Raw genomic sequence first — 22,675 nt, 5'->3', positions numbered from 1 at the left:
CAAGGAAGCTCACTGTTGACCGATAAGTGTTTTGGATACGTGGTTGGCGAGAACCCTATCCTGCCAACCACCCCCCCAGGGCAACAGAACCGGGAGGAGTTATGGCTCAAACCATATCCGAGATTGATCTATGATTGAATATGTACCTTACTCCCAACTCCTAACCTCTATCAAAGTCCTTTTTAGGACTCAGCCTTGGATTCCTGACAGTCGCCCAATTCATGTCTCTAAGTCTCTGAGACTCTAAAACCGGCCTTGTTAGTGCTGATAGTTTCAGTAAAATAGGTGGGTAATATGGCAGCTTTGTCTGACTCTTGTTTAAAACGCTAGGATAATATGATTCCATGATAATAGGAGGGAGACTCTGTGCACTAACCCAGCATTCCAAACTAGGGTTATAACGGCCTTGCATGTAGGCTACTACATTTTTATGCCCAAATGCATGAGCTTTAAATTGTTGCTGGCATTACAGCAACATTCAAGATCACTAAATGTCAGAAATTTCAACCTGCTGGTGGAAAATCAGGGCGATCAACAAAGTGATGAAGATATAAAATACCATTCATTTTTAACAGGAGAAAAATACAAAGCAATGATAGGAAACAATGTCATTGAGTTCATTAAAAAAAACGTTTATTTCCATGTCAAATCAAAACACCAAATTTCCAGTAAACTGTAGCACAATGTGGAAGTACATCAGGCAGACTGTACAGAAGCCAGCGAACAAACACAGCAGCAGTGAGCTGGATACACACATTTGGTTGATTCAAGGACAAAAAGGTGAATCACTGCATCAGTACAAATAGCGTAAAGGCTGGTGTGAGCAAAAAAGTGCTTGTTCACTTGTCTTTTGAATTGGTACACAATCAAAGTTTGTGTTTCAGCATTTATTTCACAATAAGCATAAGAGGTAAAGGTAGCACAAGAGTTACATAGTATCCCCATCTACACTCAAATCATTGGGTTGATTTGGACGAAACTGTCTTTTCCACAGTGACTTTCCTGAGGTTTGCTGTGTTAACTTCATAATGGGTGAGTTGTGTTCTATGAGAGATTTGACATTCCTTGGTTGCTACTGGTAGTAGTACAGTGTTATGGACAATGGCTTTCAAATGTGTGGATTGTCAGTGGTGTCCTTAGCAATCCAAAAGGCACAGACAGATCTACTGAGCCGTTAAATCTCCACACAAAAGCTTCTCTGAGGAGAAATGTTTACTGAAGGTTATTTGAGGATAAAAGAGAAGCTAGAAAAAGAGTAACATCATCATGATCATAATGAGCAGAATGGACAAACTCCAGCTGAGGTTGTACTCTGGTTTCAGAGGCAATGCACACATGATCAGAACGGGAGCGGCTATTTATTTGATCTACAAAAGATCCATTGGCAATAAAATAAAATGAAATCAGTTACATCCTCTCATATGTGGGGATGTATGTTACAGTAAACTGAATGTTTTTGAACTGTGCACAGGTGCACAAAGATATAACTCTGGGCTTTTGGGAATCTGAGTGTAAATAATTGTGATCTTTCTAATTTTCTTTACATTTTTTGGACCAAAGAATTAATTGAAATAATAAATGAAAAAAAAATTTTTTAGTTACAGACCTGAGCTGCTGTCTCATAATTTATGGCTGAGAAGATGTATTATTAAGTAGTATGGCTTATCATAAAGTGTGAGGTGAATAGAATCCACTGACAGATAACTAAGCTTATCACACAGTACCATATACGGAAGGTTCCATTCTGAAAATATATATTTATACACAAAGTCAAAAAGTGGTCTCAACATTTTGACTCCATTGTGGAACATTTATGATCTTTAAGTCAGTCCCATTTCCACAAAACAGTAGATGTTTGAGTTTAGTCTGAAAAATGATAGCATTTATTATTTGTGGTTAGGGCAGAGTGCCTTTAAATTAAAATATTTGAATCAAAATAAATTGTTGAACTTGATAGACAAGTTGAAGTTGAGTGTGAAAGTCAAGCTCAGTTTGGGTTTGGACAGAAATGAAAATCAGACACCCGGAATTTTACATTCAAGACCACTTCAAGTTATTCTGTTGAATCATGATTGACAGCATGTAACGTACAGAGTAAGAATACACTCCATCTAAAAACACTAAGTGACAGGTGAAGCCGCACTGATTTTTAGGGGACTGGGCCCAATGGGGACTGCACATTGTCATATCGTAGAAAAGAAAGCATGTTCACAGATCCCCACAGGGTGAAGAGATTAATACAGTAATTGTTAAGCATGTTAAGTAAAATGTAAGACTACATTATGAACCTCTGACATATGAATCTGACATCCAGAATAAAAGAGGGGAATTCTTGAAGTCTTGAAATGTCTGTATGAAGTTTTATAACTGCTGTTAATCATTCACTGCTTTGTTTTAGTGTGTTACAGAAAACTGCAAACACACAGAGACTGAAGCTGTGTCACCTAACATCTGAAAAGCTCAGCTAAGGTTTTGAACTGGTTCAGCTAAATAAGGACTGTCTGAGTTGAATCTGATTGCTGAGTCAAATTCACTATAATACTACTGAGCATTCACTATTAAATACTACAAAATGATGATGTGGCTGACAGTCTTATTTGATGTTTATTATTTTTGTACTTTCGCTTTCATCTGTCTCTTTGACCTCCGACCAGTTTCTATAAGCAGGGGTGTTGGTCGGTGTGTAAATCGATCATAAACCAGAAAACAAGCAAACAGTAAGAGAAGCAAGTGAAAGAACCAGAGATCCCAACTGGAAACGTGACCAGTGATTACTCTCAGCTCAATGACAGAAACTCTAGTTCCACCAGGTTCAAACTTCAAACCAGACATGAACCATGTCTGTATAAAACAGTTGACACTGTAGACACTGGAGTTAGGATGAGGACACCACTTGATTTGGTTTCCAGCATCACAGGTTTAAACCTGTCTAAAGCCAATGACACAGCAGTAACTACGCTGCACCTACATGGGAGGAATGGTTGTTGATTTACACTCTAAATACTGCTGGTGTTCACAGTGGCTGAGGTTCAGCTAAAGTTGCATACTTTTTTTATGGATTTACTACTAGATATATACGACTAATTATACAACTATCATTATTGACAAATAGCTCCTGTTATAGAGAAGAGAGTCTGATTGTCTGCATTCAGTCCAATGTTAACTGTGTAGAAGGAAATGAGAACATTTAAAAATCATTTTAAGAGACAGTAATTTATATACTTTAAATTCTTATGCAAAAGTATCATTGTGCCAGCTAAAAGCTCATCAGGCACATATGAATGTAAAGTACACATAAAAACGAACTGCATAAAAATCCCATTGCCCCATACCAGCTGTACATGACCGTCCTGAGAAACTATGATGGGTGGAGATAAGACCAGTCGCTGTCGTCTGTCCAATGCCAGTAACGCTGACTCTTGAAAACATGGTTTGCTATCTCCACGGAGCTGTGGGCAGCTTAAACATGATGGTTGAGAACTGTAATGTGGATCTGTCAGAGGGACTAATGAACATAGGACATATCTTAATCTGGCTGCAGTTCAGAGAGAATTAAAGGGGTGGATAAGATGGAGTAGACCTGAAGGTGTGCAGCAGTATCAGGTTTCAGGTTCAGGACTGCTGGCTGCTCCACTGGTTGGCCATGGGCCTGCGGAGCAGTTCCTCCACATGACGGGCCACATCCATCGTGTCCTCCAGGTCAAAGTCTCCATCTGCATCCAACATTGTGTCACTACTGACAAGAACAGAGCAGAGACAGTCTTTGGATGTTCAATCGTGAAAGGCAAGTTACATGTAGGTAAAATCACACACATTCATACATTGCATCTATCAGCAGCACTTTTTTGTTCTATGAGCGGCAATTCGTGGTTCAGCATCTTGCCCGTGGACGGCATGCAGAGCGGGAAGACTGGTGATCGGACCGCCTACGTTCTGGTTGGAGGACGACCGCTCTACCCCTCAGCCACAGCCGCCAACTCAAATATGAGCTGAACATTTTCACAGGTGAATCTCTGTAGGTTCATCACACACTCCTTTCACCTTGATTCCACATTGAAATTTGATACAGGGTTATTACCTCCGCCAAGGAGGTTACGTTTTCATTCGGGCTTGACTGTTGGTTGTTTTTCTATTTTTCTGCAGGATTAGACAAAAAACATACAGAATCAATTTGTACCACACTTAGTGTAGGGATAAGGGAAGAACCCATTCAATGTTTTGTGCGGATCTGGTACAAAGGAGCAGATGAGCTCCTCAAAATTTTTGTCAGTTTCTACCACAGAGACCAGAACTGATACTCTGGTCAAACACCCTACTTCTAATTCATAGAATTGACAGTACCCTGGGAAGATGCTGTTGAGAGTGAATGAGAGGAAAAGGTATGCAGACATAGCATCTGAGGCAAAGTGGCTGGAGGGCAGTGGTTGGGCCTGTGGAGGTAGGCTGCAGGAGTTTCATTGTTAGCGGATGTGTCTAACATAACCGGTGGTTAGCATCTTTATTAGTGCAGTAGAACATACAAGGAATATTCTTCATCTTGGGATATTCTCCATCTTGTCCATCATGTTGGGACAGCTTTTAACTCTGTTGCCTATGACAGTGTTTAGTTTAAAAAGACAGAGTTGATGATGTCTGATCTTCTGAGCGGACACATGGCTTTCATAGTTCTGCCATCCAAGCCAGGAGAAAGCCAGATTTACCTTTAGCCTTAGCGTACCCTCAGGTTCAGCTTGTAACGCTATAATGATTAAAAGCCTGAAACCCCTGATGAGGCTGAGGAGCACAACCAAAGATATGTCCCGAACATCCGCTGATGCTTGGCATCTTAATAAGTGCGGTAGACCTTTAAACAAAAAAAGAATATTCTCCATCTTTTCATATGTTTTCAAAAAGAAATAATATCTGCCTCTTCGAATTTGTCTTATCTTATGTTGTCTTTTTGCTACTGAAGTTGACTGTTGAATTGAATGATATATGTAGCACTCGTGGCCCGGCAGAAACAAAGTTTCATCCGTGCAAGGTGTAGCATTTGATTGAGTTGACAAAGTTCTCCTGGATCTTCAGTCAAGGAATGTACTTACATAGGTGGGTAAACACTGAAGTTGTTGGGGTGGCTCACAGAGGGAGAAGCTGTATGGTCCATGAATGTAGGAGTTGCTCCGCTGGGTTCAGGGTTTGGGGTGGTAAATCTACCAGAGACACGAAACAATTCATTCATAATTATGTTTTTACTTTACAACATAATCTTGGGCATTTCTCTGTCCCAGTTACAGTTCTTACTACCAAAGAAGAGTCAGATCTAGGTTGACCACTCCACTCTGCCATCACCAATAAGTGCATTTTCCATCTTAATATATATTTTCATACAAATTCAGATCTACCTGGTTAAACAATTGCAATATGACAGTGAAAATACTTGCACACTTAATTGCTACATATCTGGTTTCATTTGTAATGTACAGACACCTTCAGGGGAATTCAGCCTATCTGAGAAAATGGCAATATTTCAACCAGAAATAAAAGCCTGCCAGAAGTCATGCAACAGTCCCAGTCAGAGTAAAGGTGATTCATTCCTTAAAAGGTTTTTTACCATGTACTTTTCAGAACATTGCAAGACATACATCTGTTAGGAGCCGGACTGCTTTACAGTTTTATTTTAGATGGATGGATTTATTTTAGATCAGCGACACACACCAAATGCAAATCAAGCTTCAGGAACTCGCTACTTAATCAGTCCTGTCAGGTTCACTGGAGGGTGTGAGGTCAAGTTTCCTGTAGCAATTTTAGAAAAAGGAAAAAGATCCACTTACTCTGGCACAACTTGTTTGATCTGTGGTTTTACGTATCCATCCACTGCTTTTGCTGCAAGAGACACATAAACTGAGTTTAGGAATTTTAACTTTCCATTATAATCCATGTTAGTGGTGACAATAATCATACATGTAAAATTATATTATTGACATCGTGCTAATTATGCACATAATAATATTGTGTCAACAATTCAGTGCCTATTACATAATTTCAGTTTCTTCCTGTCATGGTCCAGTAAGTGTCTGGTTCTCACGTCAACTTAGTACCTCCTATTTCTAATGTATGTGTTGAGCAACAACTACTTCTGTGCGTGTGTGCCACTTACCCTCGACTTATTATTAATTGAATACTACTACAATGAATCACAATAATAACTTTATACATTACATCACTCTGACCAGCTTTAATCACAGAGCTCATGATTTATCGGCTCAACCATTGTACGTAGTAGTATTTTGTAGTATTTGTTGTATTTTCAGCATAATGAATTTGCCAAAAAGTGATACAACACACAATAAACAAAGTTAAAGCTGAAATGTACTGATAGAAGATTTATTATATTATACATTTTTTATTAATTATTATTTTTCAAACTTTCTCTAGATAATTGTGATAGTTTTCTTATTTGCAGATGTGTGTATTTAACCTGTGGCAGTGATGTATTGATGGAAACATAAGTACATATTGCTGGTACATACAGAGTGGAGGGGTGTAGTACTTGGCAAAAACCTCATCCTTGGGCTGGTCAGGATAGAGAAACAGAAGGTGGTTCAGGTCACTGATGCGATCAGCCAGGGAGCGAATGGAGAAGTCCTTGGTTGTGTAAGGTAACAGATTCCACACCAACCTCTCCCCTTAATCAAAGATAGGAACAAGCACAGATTACAATCACTGGATTTAATTCAATCAAATGTTATTTGTATTGCACCAAATCATAAAATACATTATCTCAAGGCTCTTTACATAGAAGGTGAAGACCTTAAAATCTTATTTAATATATAGAAACCCAACGGTTCCCACAATGAGCAGCACTTTGGAGACTGTGGAGGAAAAACTCCCTCATTAACAGAGAGAAACCACTAGAACCAGACTCAATGTGGGTGTCATCTGCCTCGACTCGTTGGGGTGAGCAGAGAAAAATGTGGAGAGGAGAGATGTACGGAAAAGAGGGGAGAGAAGAGAGAATGATAGTGGGGAGGTGGAGGAGGCGAGAGAGAGGCGAAAGAGACTGGGAACACCTGAGCGCCATCAGGTATCAGATCTGACTAGTTAAAATGTAAACAGTAACAGTGTAAAGACGTTATTGATTATTATTGATAACAGTCACAATTCATGTAATAATTAATTACCTAAGTATTGTTGTTAATAATAATAATTATAACAATAGTTGCTGTCCTGCAGTTCTGGTGTCATGAGCTCTTTGATATATGAAGAGGCTTGATTGTTAACGGGCTTTAAATGTGAGGGGCAGGATCTTGAATTCTATTCTGAATTTTACAGGGAGCCAATGTAGAGAAGCTAAGACAGGAGTGATATGATCTCTCCTTCTAGTTCCTGTCAGCACTCGTGCTGCAGCATTAAGGACCAACTGGAGGCTTTTCACAGACTTCCTGGGACATCCTGATAATAAAGAATTGCAGTAATCTAGTCTAGAGGTAAATTAATGCTCGGACTAGTTTCTCAGCATCCTTCTGAGACAGGATGTTTCTAATTTTCACAATATTGCGCAGGTGGAAGAAATTACATGTCCTGCTCGAACATAACTTCAAGGTTCTTCACAGTGGAGCTGGAGGTCAAACTGACACCATCCAAGGTGACTATCTGGTCAGACAGTGTTTCTCTGAGAAGTTAAGGGCCAATTACAACGACCTCAGTTTTGTCTGAATTTACAAGTAAGAAGTTTTGGGTCATCCAGGCCTTGATGTCCTTGAGACATTCCTGAAGTTGAACTTAGTGATTACATTCATCATGCTTCATAGAAATGTACAGCTTTGTGTCGTCTGCGTAACAATGGTAGTGTATGTGGTGCTTTCTTGATGATGATGCCTAAGGGGAGCATATATAAGGTGAAGAGTATCAGTCTAAGGACAGAATCTTGTGGAACTCCATGACTAACTTGCATGCGCATGGAGGGGTCATTGTTGACGTTAACAAATTGAAATCTATCTATCGATAAATATGATTTAAACCAGCCTAGTGCTGTTTACTTTAATCCCTACATGTTGTCCTAGTCTCTGCAGCAGAATCTTATGATCTATGGTGTCAAACGCTGCACTAAGATCCAACAGGACGAGTACAGAGACAAGTCCATCATCTGATGCCATAAAAAGCTCATTAGTAACTTTTAATAGTGCTGTTTCTGCTGTGATGGATTCTAAATCCTGACAGAAATTTGTCCAGCAAACCGTTACTATCTAAGTTATCACACAGCTGGTTAGCAACAGCTTTTTCTAGGATTTTGGAAATGAAGGGCAGGTTTGATATGGGTCTATAATTAGTTAAAACCTCTGGATCAAGAGTGAGCTTTTTAAGCGGAAGGTTAATAACAGCTACCTTAAAAGCTTGTGGTACGTAGCCAGTTAACAAAGACATGTTAATCTGATTTAATATGGAACTGTCGATTAGGGGGAAAACTACCTTAAAAAGTCTAGTTGGGACGGAGTCTAACTGACAAGTTGTTGGTTTACATGATGAAACTAATAAGGTCAGTTCAGGGAGATCAATAGAAGAGCAAAGGTTCAAATATAAATCTGGTGCTAAGGTTTCAGGGCAAGACAATTTATCTGTGTAAAACTTTGTAAAGACGCTCATGAAATCATTGCTTCTCAGAGTTAGAGGAATAGATGGGTCAGTAGAGGTGTGACTTTCTGTTTCTAAACACCGACTATAATAGAATTTCTGTCCAGAATCAGTGTAGTTAATAATTCTAAATTCAAATGTGTGATTTTATCTGCCATAAGATCTAGCTCTGATAGAAATTCAAAGAATATAGATAAAATTCAGTGTAAGGGGCAGGCGGACGATATACGATAACTAGATGAATTGGTTTACCAAATGATTGATATATTATTAATGTTGCTGAGAAGATGCCCGATGTACTGACATTTGCATTAATTACTTGACAGGAAAAAAATGTATATGGAATGCTACATTTCACATGAGCAAAATTTTGCCAATCCTTCATTCAACTTTACATTATTCCAAAAACAATATAATGAATTGCCCTACAAATTCAAACTAAGAGTAGAAAGGCTTTAAAAGCAGTTACGTACCTGATTTGTTGGGATTCTCAGCCACCCAGGCGATGGTGATGCCTCCAATCTCAGAGTCACTGAATCGCAGCAGAAAGGTGCCGTTGGGTTTGGACAACAACATGTCCTGTGCCTGCTGCTTGTTTACAAAGCCCAGGATGGCACTGCATACAGGAAACAGATACACACATAGTTACACAACTATTTCGTGCAGTGGTTCCACATGAGAGCATCTTCCTGGTCATAGCAAGTGAAGGCTAGAATTAATTTGTTTAATTTAAAAAAAAATGTAATATGACAGATAATCAAACCAGTCCATTTCATTAATAAGCTGAACTGTCCTATACAGCAAATGTCAAAATGTCTTCTGTTGAAATGTGTTTTGTTTCAGCACTTATCATTTTTTGATTTAATTGATTTTGTGTAAGAGCATGAGTACACACAAGTAGAAGGATGCATTACGTAGTCTTTCACAAACTTTAGTGAGAGTGGTGGATGATTGTTTTGGAGGTTTGGACAAATCAAGATATTATGCAATTTATTGTTAAAAGTTTGGGTCTCGAGGAAACACCGCCTTTCTTAATATCCTCAAACGATACTGGAGTACTTTGGTTGTGTTTGAAAAGCAAACTAAATCTTGGGGGTTGTAATGGAACTTTTTACTAGACTTAAAGCATTGTAATGCACAGACAACAAGCCAATAATGACCATGAGCCATCAATATTTTATGATTCACATATTTGTATCATACCCACAAAAATACAAAGCAGTTACTTTGCTCCTTCTGCAACAATCTTCAAATTCTTTTTTAGAGATTCTTTTGAGAGAGACAATGTTATAGCAGTGTAATGCTAAATCAATACTTTTTAGTCTGTAGTGTGACTTGATACTCTCCGTAAATCTTGTATTTGCTGCCTTCAAGAGGATTTACGTCTGGCTGCAGTGATGTACAAGTGTAGGACACCATGACATCAGTATTGAGTGTGATTACAAGTGTCACCAAGCAAAGTCTTGCGATAATGAGACATCGCAGTCTTTGAGGTGAACATAAAAAAAGTCAGCATGAGTCATTACCCATCATTCCAGTGAGGCTTGAGATGTTTCTTCATGAGCTCAACAACTCCATCAAACCACTGCCAGAAGGTGAAGTTGCGTCCAGGTAAGCTCTCCTGTACATAATAAGCATATTAGTTCTGAATGTTTACATGCACACAAGATGCTGCCACTGACACACTGTGGTGCAGCAAACTTTACAGTTAGCTGTGGAAAGGAGCTGGCCTCACCCGATTGAACTGGGCCCAAGAAATGCTCATGTTGCTGTAGTCCTCAGGGTTGTTGCTGCTGCTTGAAAAAGCCTTTTGTGCCAGGAAGACCAGGTTATCCTCTGAAAGGCCACGCCCGCTGTGCATTTCCGCCTTGTACTTCATATCCAGGGCCTCACACAGCTGGGGCCATAGCACCCTGTCTGGCACGATGAACGGCACCCTGCCCTGAGGAGAAGAAGGGTGCCGTGGGAAAATATGGAAAAAGAAGCACAGGCCTTTCAGATCCTGACTCTGCACTTGTCAGATTTGTGGGTTTGCTTCTCGGTCCTGTATTAATCAATATTATTTGGTGAAACGTGGCAAAATAACACCTTTATGATATTTTCTAAGATTTAGTAACTACACTGAAGGATGAGGGGGAGACACATGAAAACATATGTCAAAAGGCAGTAACTCAGAGTTTTGTTTCTTATTTTTTTTATTAAAAAAATGAATAAAACAACAATATCTCTCATATATAAATAGAAAATGAATTAGCAACAATTGACAATACTAAGGATTACCAACAGCTGTGAACCAGTGGATGTTGTGGTTATATGGTGCCTTTATTGAGCAAACACAAGTGGAAACGCTATTTTAGAGTCGAGCAAAAAGCCAAACTTGTGCTTCCCTAACATTAAGATTTGATGCTGTACTTTGCCATATATGCTGGTATACTGAAGCTCTTTGTAGATTTGGGGAAACTGTAGTTTATAGTCAATGCTCACAAACATTGGTAAGGGACTATTTTCAGTGATGGATTAATCTGCATCCAGTGCAGGACAGTGTATGTGATTCAAATTAAATGACGGTGAGATTCTTTGTTTTTTTGAAAAGCTTGTGAACAACAATGGGGCTCAGAGGAACCAGATATTTAATACTACTACATAAGGTCACAGCCTTAATTGGTGAAATATAGAAACAGATAGTACAAGTGCCACCAACTTACCGGCTCAGCAAAGGCATTGTCCCACAGGACTGTTGCTGTGGCATTGTTGTCCTGACTGCCATGGACGATCACTACCACAGGGAGTGATAAGGTCTGCAGGTTAAAAGAACAACAAAAGGTGGGTAATATATTCTCCTGGACAGCTAGAAAAATTTAAGCTTACGGAAAGCTTGGACGAGGACACTTCTTGCTGAAAAGTGCTGGGTATTAAAAATCTTCCAAAGGAGACAAATACAATAGTAAAGAAATCAATATAAGACGGCCAAAGTAATAATCAGTTGTATCATTAATATTGCAGATCCCAGTGTCCCATCTGATTACTTTGACATGGAAGACGAGTTCATTTCCCCCGACGCTGAACTGTGATTCAAACAGAACTGTGAACTTCTCCTCTGTCACTGACTCTGCACCTCGACGGTCAGAACGCTTGATCCGTTTCAGTGACTGTAAAAACACAGAGAGCAAAGAGATGAGAAAACATGAGAGGAATACTGCTTAATTCAACTAACACGACCAATGTGGTGCATTCAGAAACAGCTCTGCAGCTGCTGGAGAGACGCTGCATGGCCAGACGTCACTGAACTAACTGTGTTACTCCAGTAAACATTTATTCTTCTTCTTCTTTGATCAAGTTACTGGCAGGTGTCAACCAACATCAAGGTGCATTATGTGTGTGTTTGTATATATGAGAGCTTTCAGTGAGGATTACAACCAAGAAGATGAATGCAAATATTTGGGGTAATTTCTGATAAAATTATTTTCATCACAGTTGTCATGGGGTTTGCGTCAGTATAGAGGCGGGCTGTGTTAAATTGATTCTCAATTAATAATATATGTGCTTTATGAAAAATAAATAAGTGAATAACATATACAGCTCTATCTCTGTTTGCTGTCATTCTCACCTGTTGCCTCTCTTACAGCAGCATGCTTTTTTCAATCAATCACATTTTATTTGTATAGCCCATATTCACAAAACACAATATGTCTCATAGGGCTTTAACAAGCTGTGACATCCTCTGCCCTTAACCCTCAACAAGAAAAAAACTGCCAAAAAACCCTTTGAACAGGGAAAAGAAATAACGTAAAACCTCAGAGAGAGCCACATGTGAGGGATCCCTCTCCCAGGACAGACAGAAGTGCAATAGATGCCACATTTAACATCTCTTTTTTCCTAACCCTCTCTTGTTGCTTGAGCTGCCACAGCTGCTGAAGCCTCAGGGGAGGCAAACACATACAAATTTTATATTGGTGGCAAGCTTTTTAGAAAAAAACTCTTTTGTATCCCTCTCACACTCCTTAGCAGTACATTAAAATATGTCCAATAGAGCCTACCATGTTTCTGAAGTGTGCACTGAGGGTGCCAGTGGCCTGGTGGTATTCCATCACACAGTTGTTGTTGAGGATTTCTCCACTGCTTTCGCTACAAAGGCAGAAGAAAGCAGTTCGAAATAATTAAACACATCCTCAGTGACTGTAGCTCTTTAACAAAGGAGACAAAATAACTAATTAATGAATTCATCTTGTACATTAATTAAATGCTGTCTAATATTTAACAAAGTACCTGCTGTAGTCACCCATTATTTTAGCGTTGTACCAGTTCACAATTTATTTTCACGAGTGCATCTGAGAAACCGGTGGGATGCATCTGTCTGCATGCTGTGCCCCTCACCTGTGTGTGCTCTCATTCTTCAGCAGAGCTTTGGCCTGCTGCTCACTGACAATGACAGCCTTGACCTGTGGCGGGTTCATGTGGACATTCAGTTTTCCGCCCACCAGAAGGCGCACAGTGGCTGCAAACTTGGTCTGGGTCTTTAACACCTGGGGTGGCTGCTTTTCAATGATGAAGGTGCTGAGGAAAAGAGGGGACAGTGACATGATGAGCACATCAACATCTTTTTATGCACAAAAGAAAAACACATATTCATTTTCACCAACTTCATTTTTAACGGCCTAGTTCATAGGTCATCTGTCATTGTCAAGGTATGTTATGTACCACATCATTAACATAATTTATACAGACAGGTATATGATTAACAGGTCAGAATATTATGTGGCATCCTGGGCCTTTGGAAATAGCAACGGTGTCTATATACCCTCATAAAAAAATTCTGCTGCACAAAGTGCACAGATATTGAATAAATTACTGGCACCACTATTATGTGATTATTGCTATGAAAATAATGACAGAACCATTTGAAAATAATTTAAAAAAATTAAATTAAATAAATTCGAAATGGGATATTGCCACCCTGTAAGCAACTCATACCAATAGTATGTTGGCTTTGGGGTAATCTTTTATTAGAAAAGAAATAAAGTATTAGTAATCATGTTATATTGGTGGAATCACCTGTAACTACAACATATTTATGAGCACTGTTTAAGTAACCTACTGATAAGCAGTCTTTGGAAGGGGAAGAAGTGGCATTAACATATAGTTCAAAAGGACACCAAACTAAATGAAGGGTAAATAGCAATACTTCAGCAAATACCTCGTAGCAATGAGACAAATACAAAAGTAAATCCTGTAAAAACTCACTTGGCCTAGGCTATGGTGTCCACAAAAATCCGAATAACAATTGATGAGCAGTCACAACCCTGGCTAAGCCCTAAACCTAATAACATCAAAGTTACGGATGGCTTGAAGTAGTAATAGCCCTGGAATCCTGCACATTCAGAAGATGCTCCAGGAGGCATGGCCTTATTCACATTCACAAAGCAGATATAAACTGTTTGGGCAAACTCCCTTGACAACACCAGAATCCTCACAAGAGTAAAGACCAACTCACTGTCAGGAATTAGCTGTATAGCTTCTCCTGAATCTGTTGGCTTGAGTCTCCTTTTCAACAATTGGAACTAACACCCAGTTTGCCAGAGCACAGGTACTGTGAGTAACTTTCATACAACACGGAGGAAGTTAGGTCAAGTTTTCACCTGGTAACCAGGGCAGAGATGATATCAGTGATGTCACCATTGAGCTTGCTCAGCAGCTCTTCCATCGGGCCTGGCAGGGGGAGCTGTTGGGTTAGATGCTCACAGCGCCGGATCTGCTGCCGGTTCTGCCAGATGAGGTCAGCCAGCTTCTCACACCTTGTGGACAAACAGCAGAGTTGGAGATATAATAATAATAATAATAATAATAATCCCATGTTTATAAATTGTTGTGTTTTATAGATTTGGTTTCTCATCCTAAATGCCTTCACTGAAAGAAAACGTTTTTACAAACCTTTCTGTTTATCATAATAAAACATGCACTTGCTTGGGGGTAGGTGAAACTGTTCCATCCATCCCTGTTATATATTATGTGAGTTGAACTAATAACATGCATTTCCAGTATGTACCAGGACTGGAGGACATCCAGTCCCCCCTCATGGGGACCCCCATTGCCAGCCAGCTGCTGCCTCCTCTTCCACTGGATGAGCTCCTCATCAAGGATTAAAGTTTGCTGCTTCCTCAACAGACCCAGGGTCTTCTGGTGTTGCTCTGACAGGTCCTGCAAACACATCACCAGCCACATACTGAGTAACTGATGCATTCACTCAGCGCATTAACATATCAAGCTGCATGATATGACGTATTGATAGGAACATGCTTACACATGTAAAAATGCAGAATAGAAATCCAGTTATACAAACACATGTCCATAAAATGTATTTCCTCAGGGGGAATCTGGCTGGGGCGGTCAGATTTCTCCAGTAACCTTCCCCAGGATGAAAACCAAGTCTCTAATGATCTTCTCATATATATAATTATATATAGAAATCAGATTACTGCAAAAAGCAGACAGTATCATGTCTACATAAGCAAATGTTGACATGATGACTATAATCTGTTTCTGCAAGAGCCCTTCCAAATCATATAACTTCCATAAGTCTCACAGCCTAAGGAAAGAAAGTGCTCTGAAGTCTGATGGTATAGCAGAGGGCAGGCGCCAACAGGCGGAACAGACTGTGGTTAAGTCTGGTCTTAAGGATCCTTTAAACTCTGCAGGTATCTCACCAATATCATTGGTGAGGTGGTGAGCTACGCAGCTCGGCTCATGATAGATGAGCAGATAAAATCACCCACTGCAGAGCCTTTCTGTCCTCGGCAATGCAGAGTGCAAGTTTTTAATGATTCCAGTTAGGATGTTTTATATTACTCCTCTGTCTAAGTTTACAAGGGCTTGGCACAGGAAGTTAAGAAATATTAATAGTGTAGATTGGATTTTTTTGGAGTCTTCTTTTGTTCCTACATAGAAGATTCCACTAGGGCATTTAACACAATACACCATTAAGAAGTGTCAGATCAGCTGGAGTCATGTCCTTTGAATCGGACGACAGGATGTACATGCATACAACACCAAACTCTCAAAACTTAATATAATAAAGTAGCAGGCTGGACTTGAATAGTAGAATAAGTGGTTGGCTGCTTGTTCTGCAGACCACCATTATTTAATGCTCTGTTTGAAAACTAAAAGCAAAAATAAGATTATTAATTTGGATATTTTCCTGTTTAAATTGGATTAATATTTATTATCCAAATGTTACAGTTATATTATGAGCAGAGGGACAAAACAATTGAAAATACTATGACCCGCCAATGCCCTAAGACTGCAGGTGTAAATGCATTTAAAGCATGTAGGATTCAAACCTTATCTTTCCTGAAGGCTTTCTATGTTAACAATACTGTGTGTGTGTCTATGTCCACACTGATACAACTTTGTTTTAAAATAATCTCCATCCATGCTAACACACATGAAAACACATATGTGACCATTAATGCACACTGGGCATGCCAGTGTAAAAAGAAAGCAGACTGTCGTCTCTGCAGTTGGCTGCCTCAGCAGTTTTCAAACATGACATAATGTGGTTAAATCTGGAGAATTGGCTACAGAGTTTACCCCGAGTTTGCTACACCAGCAACAAAACCTCCTCATTATTCAGGCGAGAGATGGAGCAGCCGGGTGCAGCAGTCAGAGGCAGGAAGTGACGGAGACAGAGATCACGTGACACACACAGACACCGGTGTCAGCTCTTTACACCACAAACTCTCTTGACATCTGTGTCCTCTCCGTGTATGTCACCGAAGCGTCATCAACCCCCCACCCCACCCCAATCCAGTAGGTTCTCCTGGATTTCTTCAGACATTATACCAGGAGGTCAGGCAGAGAGAGTCCAAAGAGACTGCAGAGCGTCTAACTCTGACATTTGTGTTCAAACATGAGAGTTTGAACACAAATGACAGACCTTGAGTGTCTGTAGCCACATTATGTGTCATTGCAAGATATTGCAGAGCCACAGTATATATGTTGTGTGTGTGTGTGTTTGAGTGAAGTGTCTCCATACAAGCCTGTATTTCTGTAGTGTGCTGGCCTCTCTAGTGAGCCAGGCCTCCACAGTGGCCCTCTTGCTCTGTAGGGTGGTCTCTCGCTGGGTGCGCTCGGCTGGAGGCAGTGAAGACACATTGCTGAGCTGTGCTAAAATGGCAGGAGACAGATTACAGACAGAACATTAATAACACAAATCACTGCTAACTTGTGGGGGATCCCCTGCTGTGTTCACACATCTGACTCTCTTGACTTTCTCCAGACTCTCGGGGGCCAGGCGAAGAAAGTCAGCAGCAAACATGAAGTACTGGGCAGGTCTGTATAACTTCTGATTAGTGTTGGTGTTTATTGTTAAATTGCAAAGTGAGCTCAGGCCAGCAGGAGATTGGGGAGGGAGGACACTCCGACAGGGTACCCGGGCATAAGGTGACAGGATCTAATATGATGCCCTGATCCTGAAACTGTGGCTGTAATAATTTTGTAGCAGAAGGCAGCCTTTAAGATCAAGTGAATTGAATGCACTAATGCTCGTGTGGTCAGAAACTCGGATTGTAACCTTTACAGTATCTGAGTGGCCCCGCCGGCCCCCTCTTTGCAGCGGCACTGCATCGAGGCGCATTACTCAGTGCTGGTCAACAAGCGACTCTGCTCCTCTGCTATTTTCAACTCACTCACACATAGAACTGATCTTTATAATAACCTGCCAAATTTATATTATGTTCTTGGATAAACGGAGCGTTGCTTCTACTGCAACAATGAAGTTAAAACATAGCGTTGGGTCATAATCAGCAGTAGGAGCTTCTCTCCTTTCTCGTAATAGCTCCTGATTAGTGATGGGGTTTATTGTAAACACGTAAAGTCAGCGCAGGTCAGCAGGGGAGTGTTGAGGGAGCACATGTGGCAGGCTAATACAGCGCGGTATTATGTGCGCCTGCTGCAATATTGGAGAAGCCGCTGCAAAATGAATGTAGCGAAAACCCTGAAGGGAAGCATCAGCCACTGTCCCGACCTTCAAAGTCTCAAAATTCAACTTAGCGAGCGAGTGACTGTCGAGTGATTTTGAGCAGTTGCAAGCATGTGGGGAAGGAGCAAACCTGCCTCAGCCCAGTGCTTGCAGAACCACAGTTGTGCATGCAGAGCAGTAAAGCTTGCGAGTGTGGTTTTGTGTTAGTGTGTGAGAGAGACGGAGAGACTCTCACCCTGGATACGAAGGTTCTCCTGGTACTGGATGATGAAGTACTCCTGGCTGTGCTGCAGCTTTCTCAGTTCGTTCTCAGTCTCCTGTGTTGCCAAACGAAGTTCCTCAAAAGACTGGTTGATCTGTTGGTGGCGCTGTGACAGGCTGTCCATAGCCTGGCCACCAGTCTCAGAGCTGGCCTTTACACAAATACATTTGAAACATTAGAACATTCAAAAATTGTTACAACCCAAAACATGACGGCATTTGATGTAATTTGTTCTTTATTTATTAATTCGTAATGTAAATCTCAACCTCTTCAACACTTACATTTGTGGCTTCTTGAACCAGCCTCTGCTCTGAGTGCAGGATGTGTTTAATGCAGCGCACCAGCTCCAAAGGACAGCGGTCATAAGTACTCTGCATGCGCACACAAACACAAATAATTTTAACTAAATATGGATTTTTTGATATTACTGCAACACATCTGCTCCAAATGCACATATGAGGTCCCACAAACGAGGGACTGTGATGAGTGCCAGAATTTTTAACGGCATTTTCCCTGTTTTTATGTTCACGCTTTTTTCTAGGGTTGTGCAAGTGATTTCTAAATTCTAAATAGAAAAATTGATATCAAGAGAACTTTGGGCGAGGTTTATTCAGTTAAAAAAATGTACACAGGTTCTAGTAAATCTAAAAGATTCTGCAGTCTACTTGAAATGTAATGATGCTGTGGGCACACCAGTACATGTACAATGGACATGCCAAAAAATTCAGTTTAGGAAGCAGAATTATTACTTGGCTACTAAAATAAAAAAATAAAAATTTCTTTATCTATTAAAAGAATGTAAGGTCCTATCCACATTTCCACAATCACTGTAGTACTGGACTGGCAAAGCTATAATAATTGGATGCCATATCATACTCTTGAACTAGAAGAGCGTCCTTTTCTGGACTGGGTGAATGAATTAGGAAAATGAGCTATATATGAAAAAATATCACAAGATATATATAAGACAGAAAAATATCTCCTCAAAAGGCGATCTCATGTGTTTCAGCATAATGTTCTACTGTCCAAAAACAAGAATAATGGGCGATCTAGTTTTCCTTTGTCTTACTGTAGCTGACTGGTACCTTGAGCTGGTTGGCATAGTGGCCCAACTTGATCTTGAGCAGAAAACCGTCCTCTCCTCCCTGAAGTTGGGCTCTCCTCTGAAGCTCGGTCACCAAGTTGTCCAGCAGACGCTTGGCTTTGGCCTCTTCCGCTGGGTTGTCCAACTCCACGGAATCCCTTTGAAATGTTCAACCAATTCAAGGCCAATCTCAAGCATGCACTGAAATCCTGAAATTTTCTATATGAAATGCTTCATACATTTTCTATAACTTTTCCTGCCAGCCCCCTGGTAAAATGTCAGGAAAATATAAACTGTAAAATTTAAACCCAGGCGAAAATACAACAGGACATTTTAAAAAAAATTAAAAAAATCACAGCAAGCGAGGGGCCGTGTTGATGACGTTTTTAACACGTGATGGACGCAAAACTGAAAGATTTTAAATATCTCTGGGTGAAAATGTGAAGCTGACAAAGAAAAAATAGATTGGAGAGTTTTTGGTGATGGGGCTAACGCCAGAGTTGATGTGGTGTGAACGAAAACACTGAACTTTCGGCAGCAGACCCTGCATGCTCTACCTGGGCTCCACCCCTCACCTAGATGTTCTGTAAAGGTTCCTGTTGTTGTGTCTGACACAAGACTAGGTGCACTGGACTACACATATGTCATTGCCAATTGTAAAGTATTATTATTATATTATATATGAATTTTAAGACTAGGAATCCAGCTTATGACATCTTATATCCAAAGAGACATAGTGCCATTGATCAAACCCAGATGCTGGGAACCATTAGATTAAAAATAAAAGTGAATGGTCTCTGCTCCTACCAGAGCTGGCTCTCAATCCACTGGGCCAGGTAGTGCCGCACCTCGATGGGAAAGTGCTGGCCATACAGCGCCTGCATCTGGTGCAATGCCTCACCCTGGAGCTGCTGGGCCTGGATCCACATTGCCATGGTGCTCCTGAGGAAGCAGGGGGGGGTTGCAGGAAAAGAAGCCAGGGACAGGATGAGGGAATAATGTCTGACACACTGGTGAGCAGTTCCCAGGGGGGGGTGGGGGCAGATATAAGTCTTAAGTTGCAATACTGACAAAACCACATTCTAAACTTCCTGAGTCATCACTAAAGATAGTGTGCACTTCCACAAATTTTTGCTCTGGGTCATTTGTTAGAGAAACCCCCCTCCTCCATCTGACATATTGACATACTGATACAAGACAGAACAAAACCGACGTGCTTAGGCTCATTTCTAATTATATCTCATTTAGAATCGAACAACGATTTTCTACACTTCTCTTTCTCTTTAGGACAAATCTAGTGTAACCAGTGTCATTAGTTCAGTGTTTGAGTCACTCAGAGATCCAACATGAACATATATGTCCAACCATTGTGTGTCTGTGCTCTCCACTGCAGTGACACACACGGACACATGTGTGTGGGTTCGGTAACTGTATATCCTCAAGTTTCCCCACAGAGCGGAACATCGAAAGGAAGCTGCGCTGCAACAACTTTGACAGATAGCTTAGCATGCTAGCGTTACTGTACTTTGGGGTTTGCTCGTTGGCTAACAGAGGAGACTAGCAAATAGCGACCTCTGTCTTTTACCGAACAACGGCGGCGGTGAATTCTGGTTCCATGTAATGCTTTTGTAGCGGCGGAACGCAGCTAAGCTAGCGAGGGAGAGCCGTCCGTTCTACTAGCTAGCATAGTATTGGAGCTAAGTGACAGAACAGCGGGGAAACTTCACTTTCCTGCTCCACAAGTGGTTCACAGATACTCACCCTTCAGAGGCTGCAGCAGCTCAGAGCTGCAGCATGGACGAGCAGCACACACACACTCACACACACTCTCACTCACTCACACACACTATTAATGATCTCACAGCTCGGTTCTCGTACTTGTCACATCGCCAACTTTAACGCCTCCTGGTTTCTGGTAAAGCAGCTGTTGTTGACCAGCACCGAGTCAAGAGCCCACATCACAGCCAGCTTCCTGTTTCGGATTTCACACTAAAAGACCCATTCATCGGCGGTGACACGTCCAATATCCATTTAAAACACGGTGGTTTGGGTTGTAGTTTGTCTGTCAAGTAAAGGGCTGCATGAATGCAATGTTTGGACTTTATTGTTGTGGGATTATTTTGGTGTTTTTAAGGTAAGGTACAAATGTTCGTCATATCCGGTTAAATCCGTAACTTCAGATAACTTGGTGCAGTTCCGTAAGGAGCCCCGCCCCCAGCCCGCACCCAGATCTGTAATATAACAATATCTGTTTATTACAGATGTGTGTAAATGTTGTTTATTACAGATGTGTGTTAATGTTGTTTATTACAGATGTGTGTGAATGTTGTTTTATTACAGATGTGTGTGAATGTTGTTTATTACAGATGTGTGTGAATGTTGTTTATTACAGATGTGTGTGAATGTTGTTTATTACAGATGTGTGTTAATGTTGTTTATTACAGATGTGTGTGAATGTTGTTTTATTACAGATGTGTGTGAATGTTGTTTATTACAGATGTGTGTGAATGTTGTTTTATTACAGATGTGTGTGAATGTTGTTTATTACACATGTGTGTGAATGTTGTTTATTACAGATGTGTGTAGATGTTGTTTATTACAGATGTGTGTAGATGTTGTTTATTACAGATGTGTGAATGTTGTTTTATTACAGATGTGTGAGAATGTTGTTTATTACAGATGTGTGTGAATGTTGTTTATTACACATGTGTGTGAATGTTGTTTATTACACATGTGTGTAAATGTTGTTTATTACAGATGTGTGTGAATGTTGTTTTATTACAGATGTGTGTGAATGTTGTTTATTGCAGATGTGTGTGAATATTGTTTATTACAGATGTGTGTAAATGTTGTTTATTACAGATGTGTGTGAATGTTGTTTATTACAGATGTGTGTAAATGTTGTTTATTACAGATGTGTGAATGTTGTTTTATTACAGATGTGTGTGAATGTTGTTTATTACAGATGTGTGTGAATGTTGTTTATTACACATGTGTGTAAATGTTGTTTATTACAGATGTGTGTAAATGTTGTTTATTACAGATGTGTGTGAATGTTGTTTTATTACAGATGTGTGTGAATGTTGTTTATTGCAGATGTGTGTGAATATTGTTTATTACAGATGTGTGTAAATGTTGTTTATTACAGATGTGTGTGAATGTTGTTTATTACAGATGTGTGTGAATGTTGTTTTATTACAGATGTGTGTGAATGTTGTTTATTACAGATGTGTGTGAATGTTGTTTATTACAGATGTGTGAATGTTGTTTTATTACAGATGTGTGTGAATGTTGTTTATTACAGATGTGTGTGAATGTTGTTTATTACAGATGTGTGTGAATGTTGTTTATTACAGATGTGTGTGAATGTTGTTTTATTACAGATGTGTGTGAATGTTGTTTATTACAGATGTGTGAATGTTGTTTTATTACAGATGTGTGTGAATGTTGTTTATTACAGATGTGTGTGAATGTTGTTTATTACAGATGTGTGTAAATGTTGTTTATTACAGATGTGTGTGAATGTTGTTTTATTACAGATGTGTGTGAATGTTGTTTATTGCAGATGTGTGTGAATATTGTTTATTACAGATGTGTGTAAATGTTGTTTATTACAGTTGTGTGTGAATGTTGTTTATTACAGATGTGTGTGAATGTTGTTTTATTACAGATGTGTGTGAATGTTGTTTATTACAGATGTGTGTGAATGTTGTTTATTACATATGTGTGAATGTTGTTTTATTAC

General features: G+C 40.0%; 1 protein-coding gene across 5 annotated transcripts; it reads right to left on the bottom strand.

Annotated features, from left to right (window-relative positions):
• Positions 1 to 611: 611 nt before the first annotated feature.
• Positions 612 to 20,943, bottom strand: LOC109627022 (signal transducer and activator of transcription 5B-like). Of its 5 annotated transcripts, XM_069517121.1 has the most exons (20): positions 20,692 to 20,895; positions 19,738 to 19,872; positions 18,932 to 19,088; positions 18,128 to 18,217; positions 17,820 to 17,997; positions 16,640 to 16,770; positions 14,654 to 14,805; positions 14,247 to 14,402; positions 12,985 to 13,164; positions 12,648 to 12,735; positions 11,637 to 11,759; positions 11,316 to 11,408; positions 10,346 to 10,552; positions 10,137 to 10,231; positions 9,084 to 9,226; positions 6,510 to 6,665; positions 5,811 to 5,862; positions 5,082 to 5,189; positions 4,079 to 4,137; positions 3,610 to 3,736 (listed from the first exon to the last, which is right to left on the bottom strand). In XM_069517121.1, the coding sequence occupies exons 2-19, from the start codon at positions 19,863 to 19,865 to the stop codon at positions 4,101 to 4,103; spliced, it is 2,274 nt and encodes a 757-aa protein (XP_069373222.1). In that variant the 5' UTR covers positions 19,866 to 19,872; positions 20,692 to 20,895; the 3' UTR covers positions 3,610 to 3,736; positions 4,079 to 4,100. The 5 variants fall into 5 exon arrangements, with proteins under 5 accessions (XP_019938899.1, XP_019938898.1, XP_019938900.1 ...); XM_020083340.2 differs by lacking the exon at positions 4,079 to 4,137 and having other exon boundaries at positions 612 to 3,736; positions 20,809 to 20,943; XM_020083339.2 differs by lacking the exon at positions 4,079 to 4,137 and having other exon boundaries at positions 612 to 3,736.
• Between the last annotated feature and the right edge of the window lie 1,732 nt (positions 20,944 to 22,675).

The sequence above is a fragment of the Paralichthys olivaceus genome, chromosome 21 (assembly GCF_024713975.1).
Source record: "Paralichthys olivaceus isolate ysfri-2021 chromosome 21, ASM2471397v2, whole genome shotgun sequence".
In the NCBI taxonomy this organism is placed as follows: Eukaryota; Metazoa; Chordata; class Actinopteri; order Pleuronectiformes; family Paralichthyidae; genus Paralichthys; species Paralichthys olivaceus.
The sequence above is the reverse complement of the archived record's forward strand: the minus strand, read 5'-3'. Positions and strand labels throughout refer to the sequence as shown.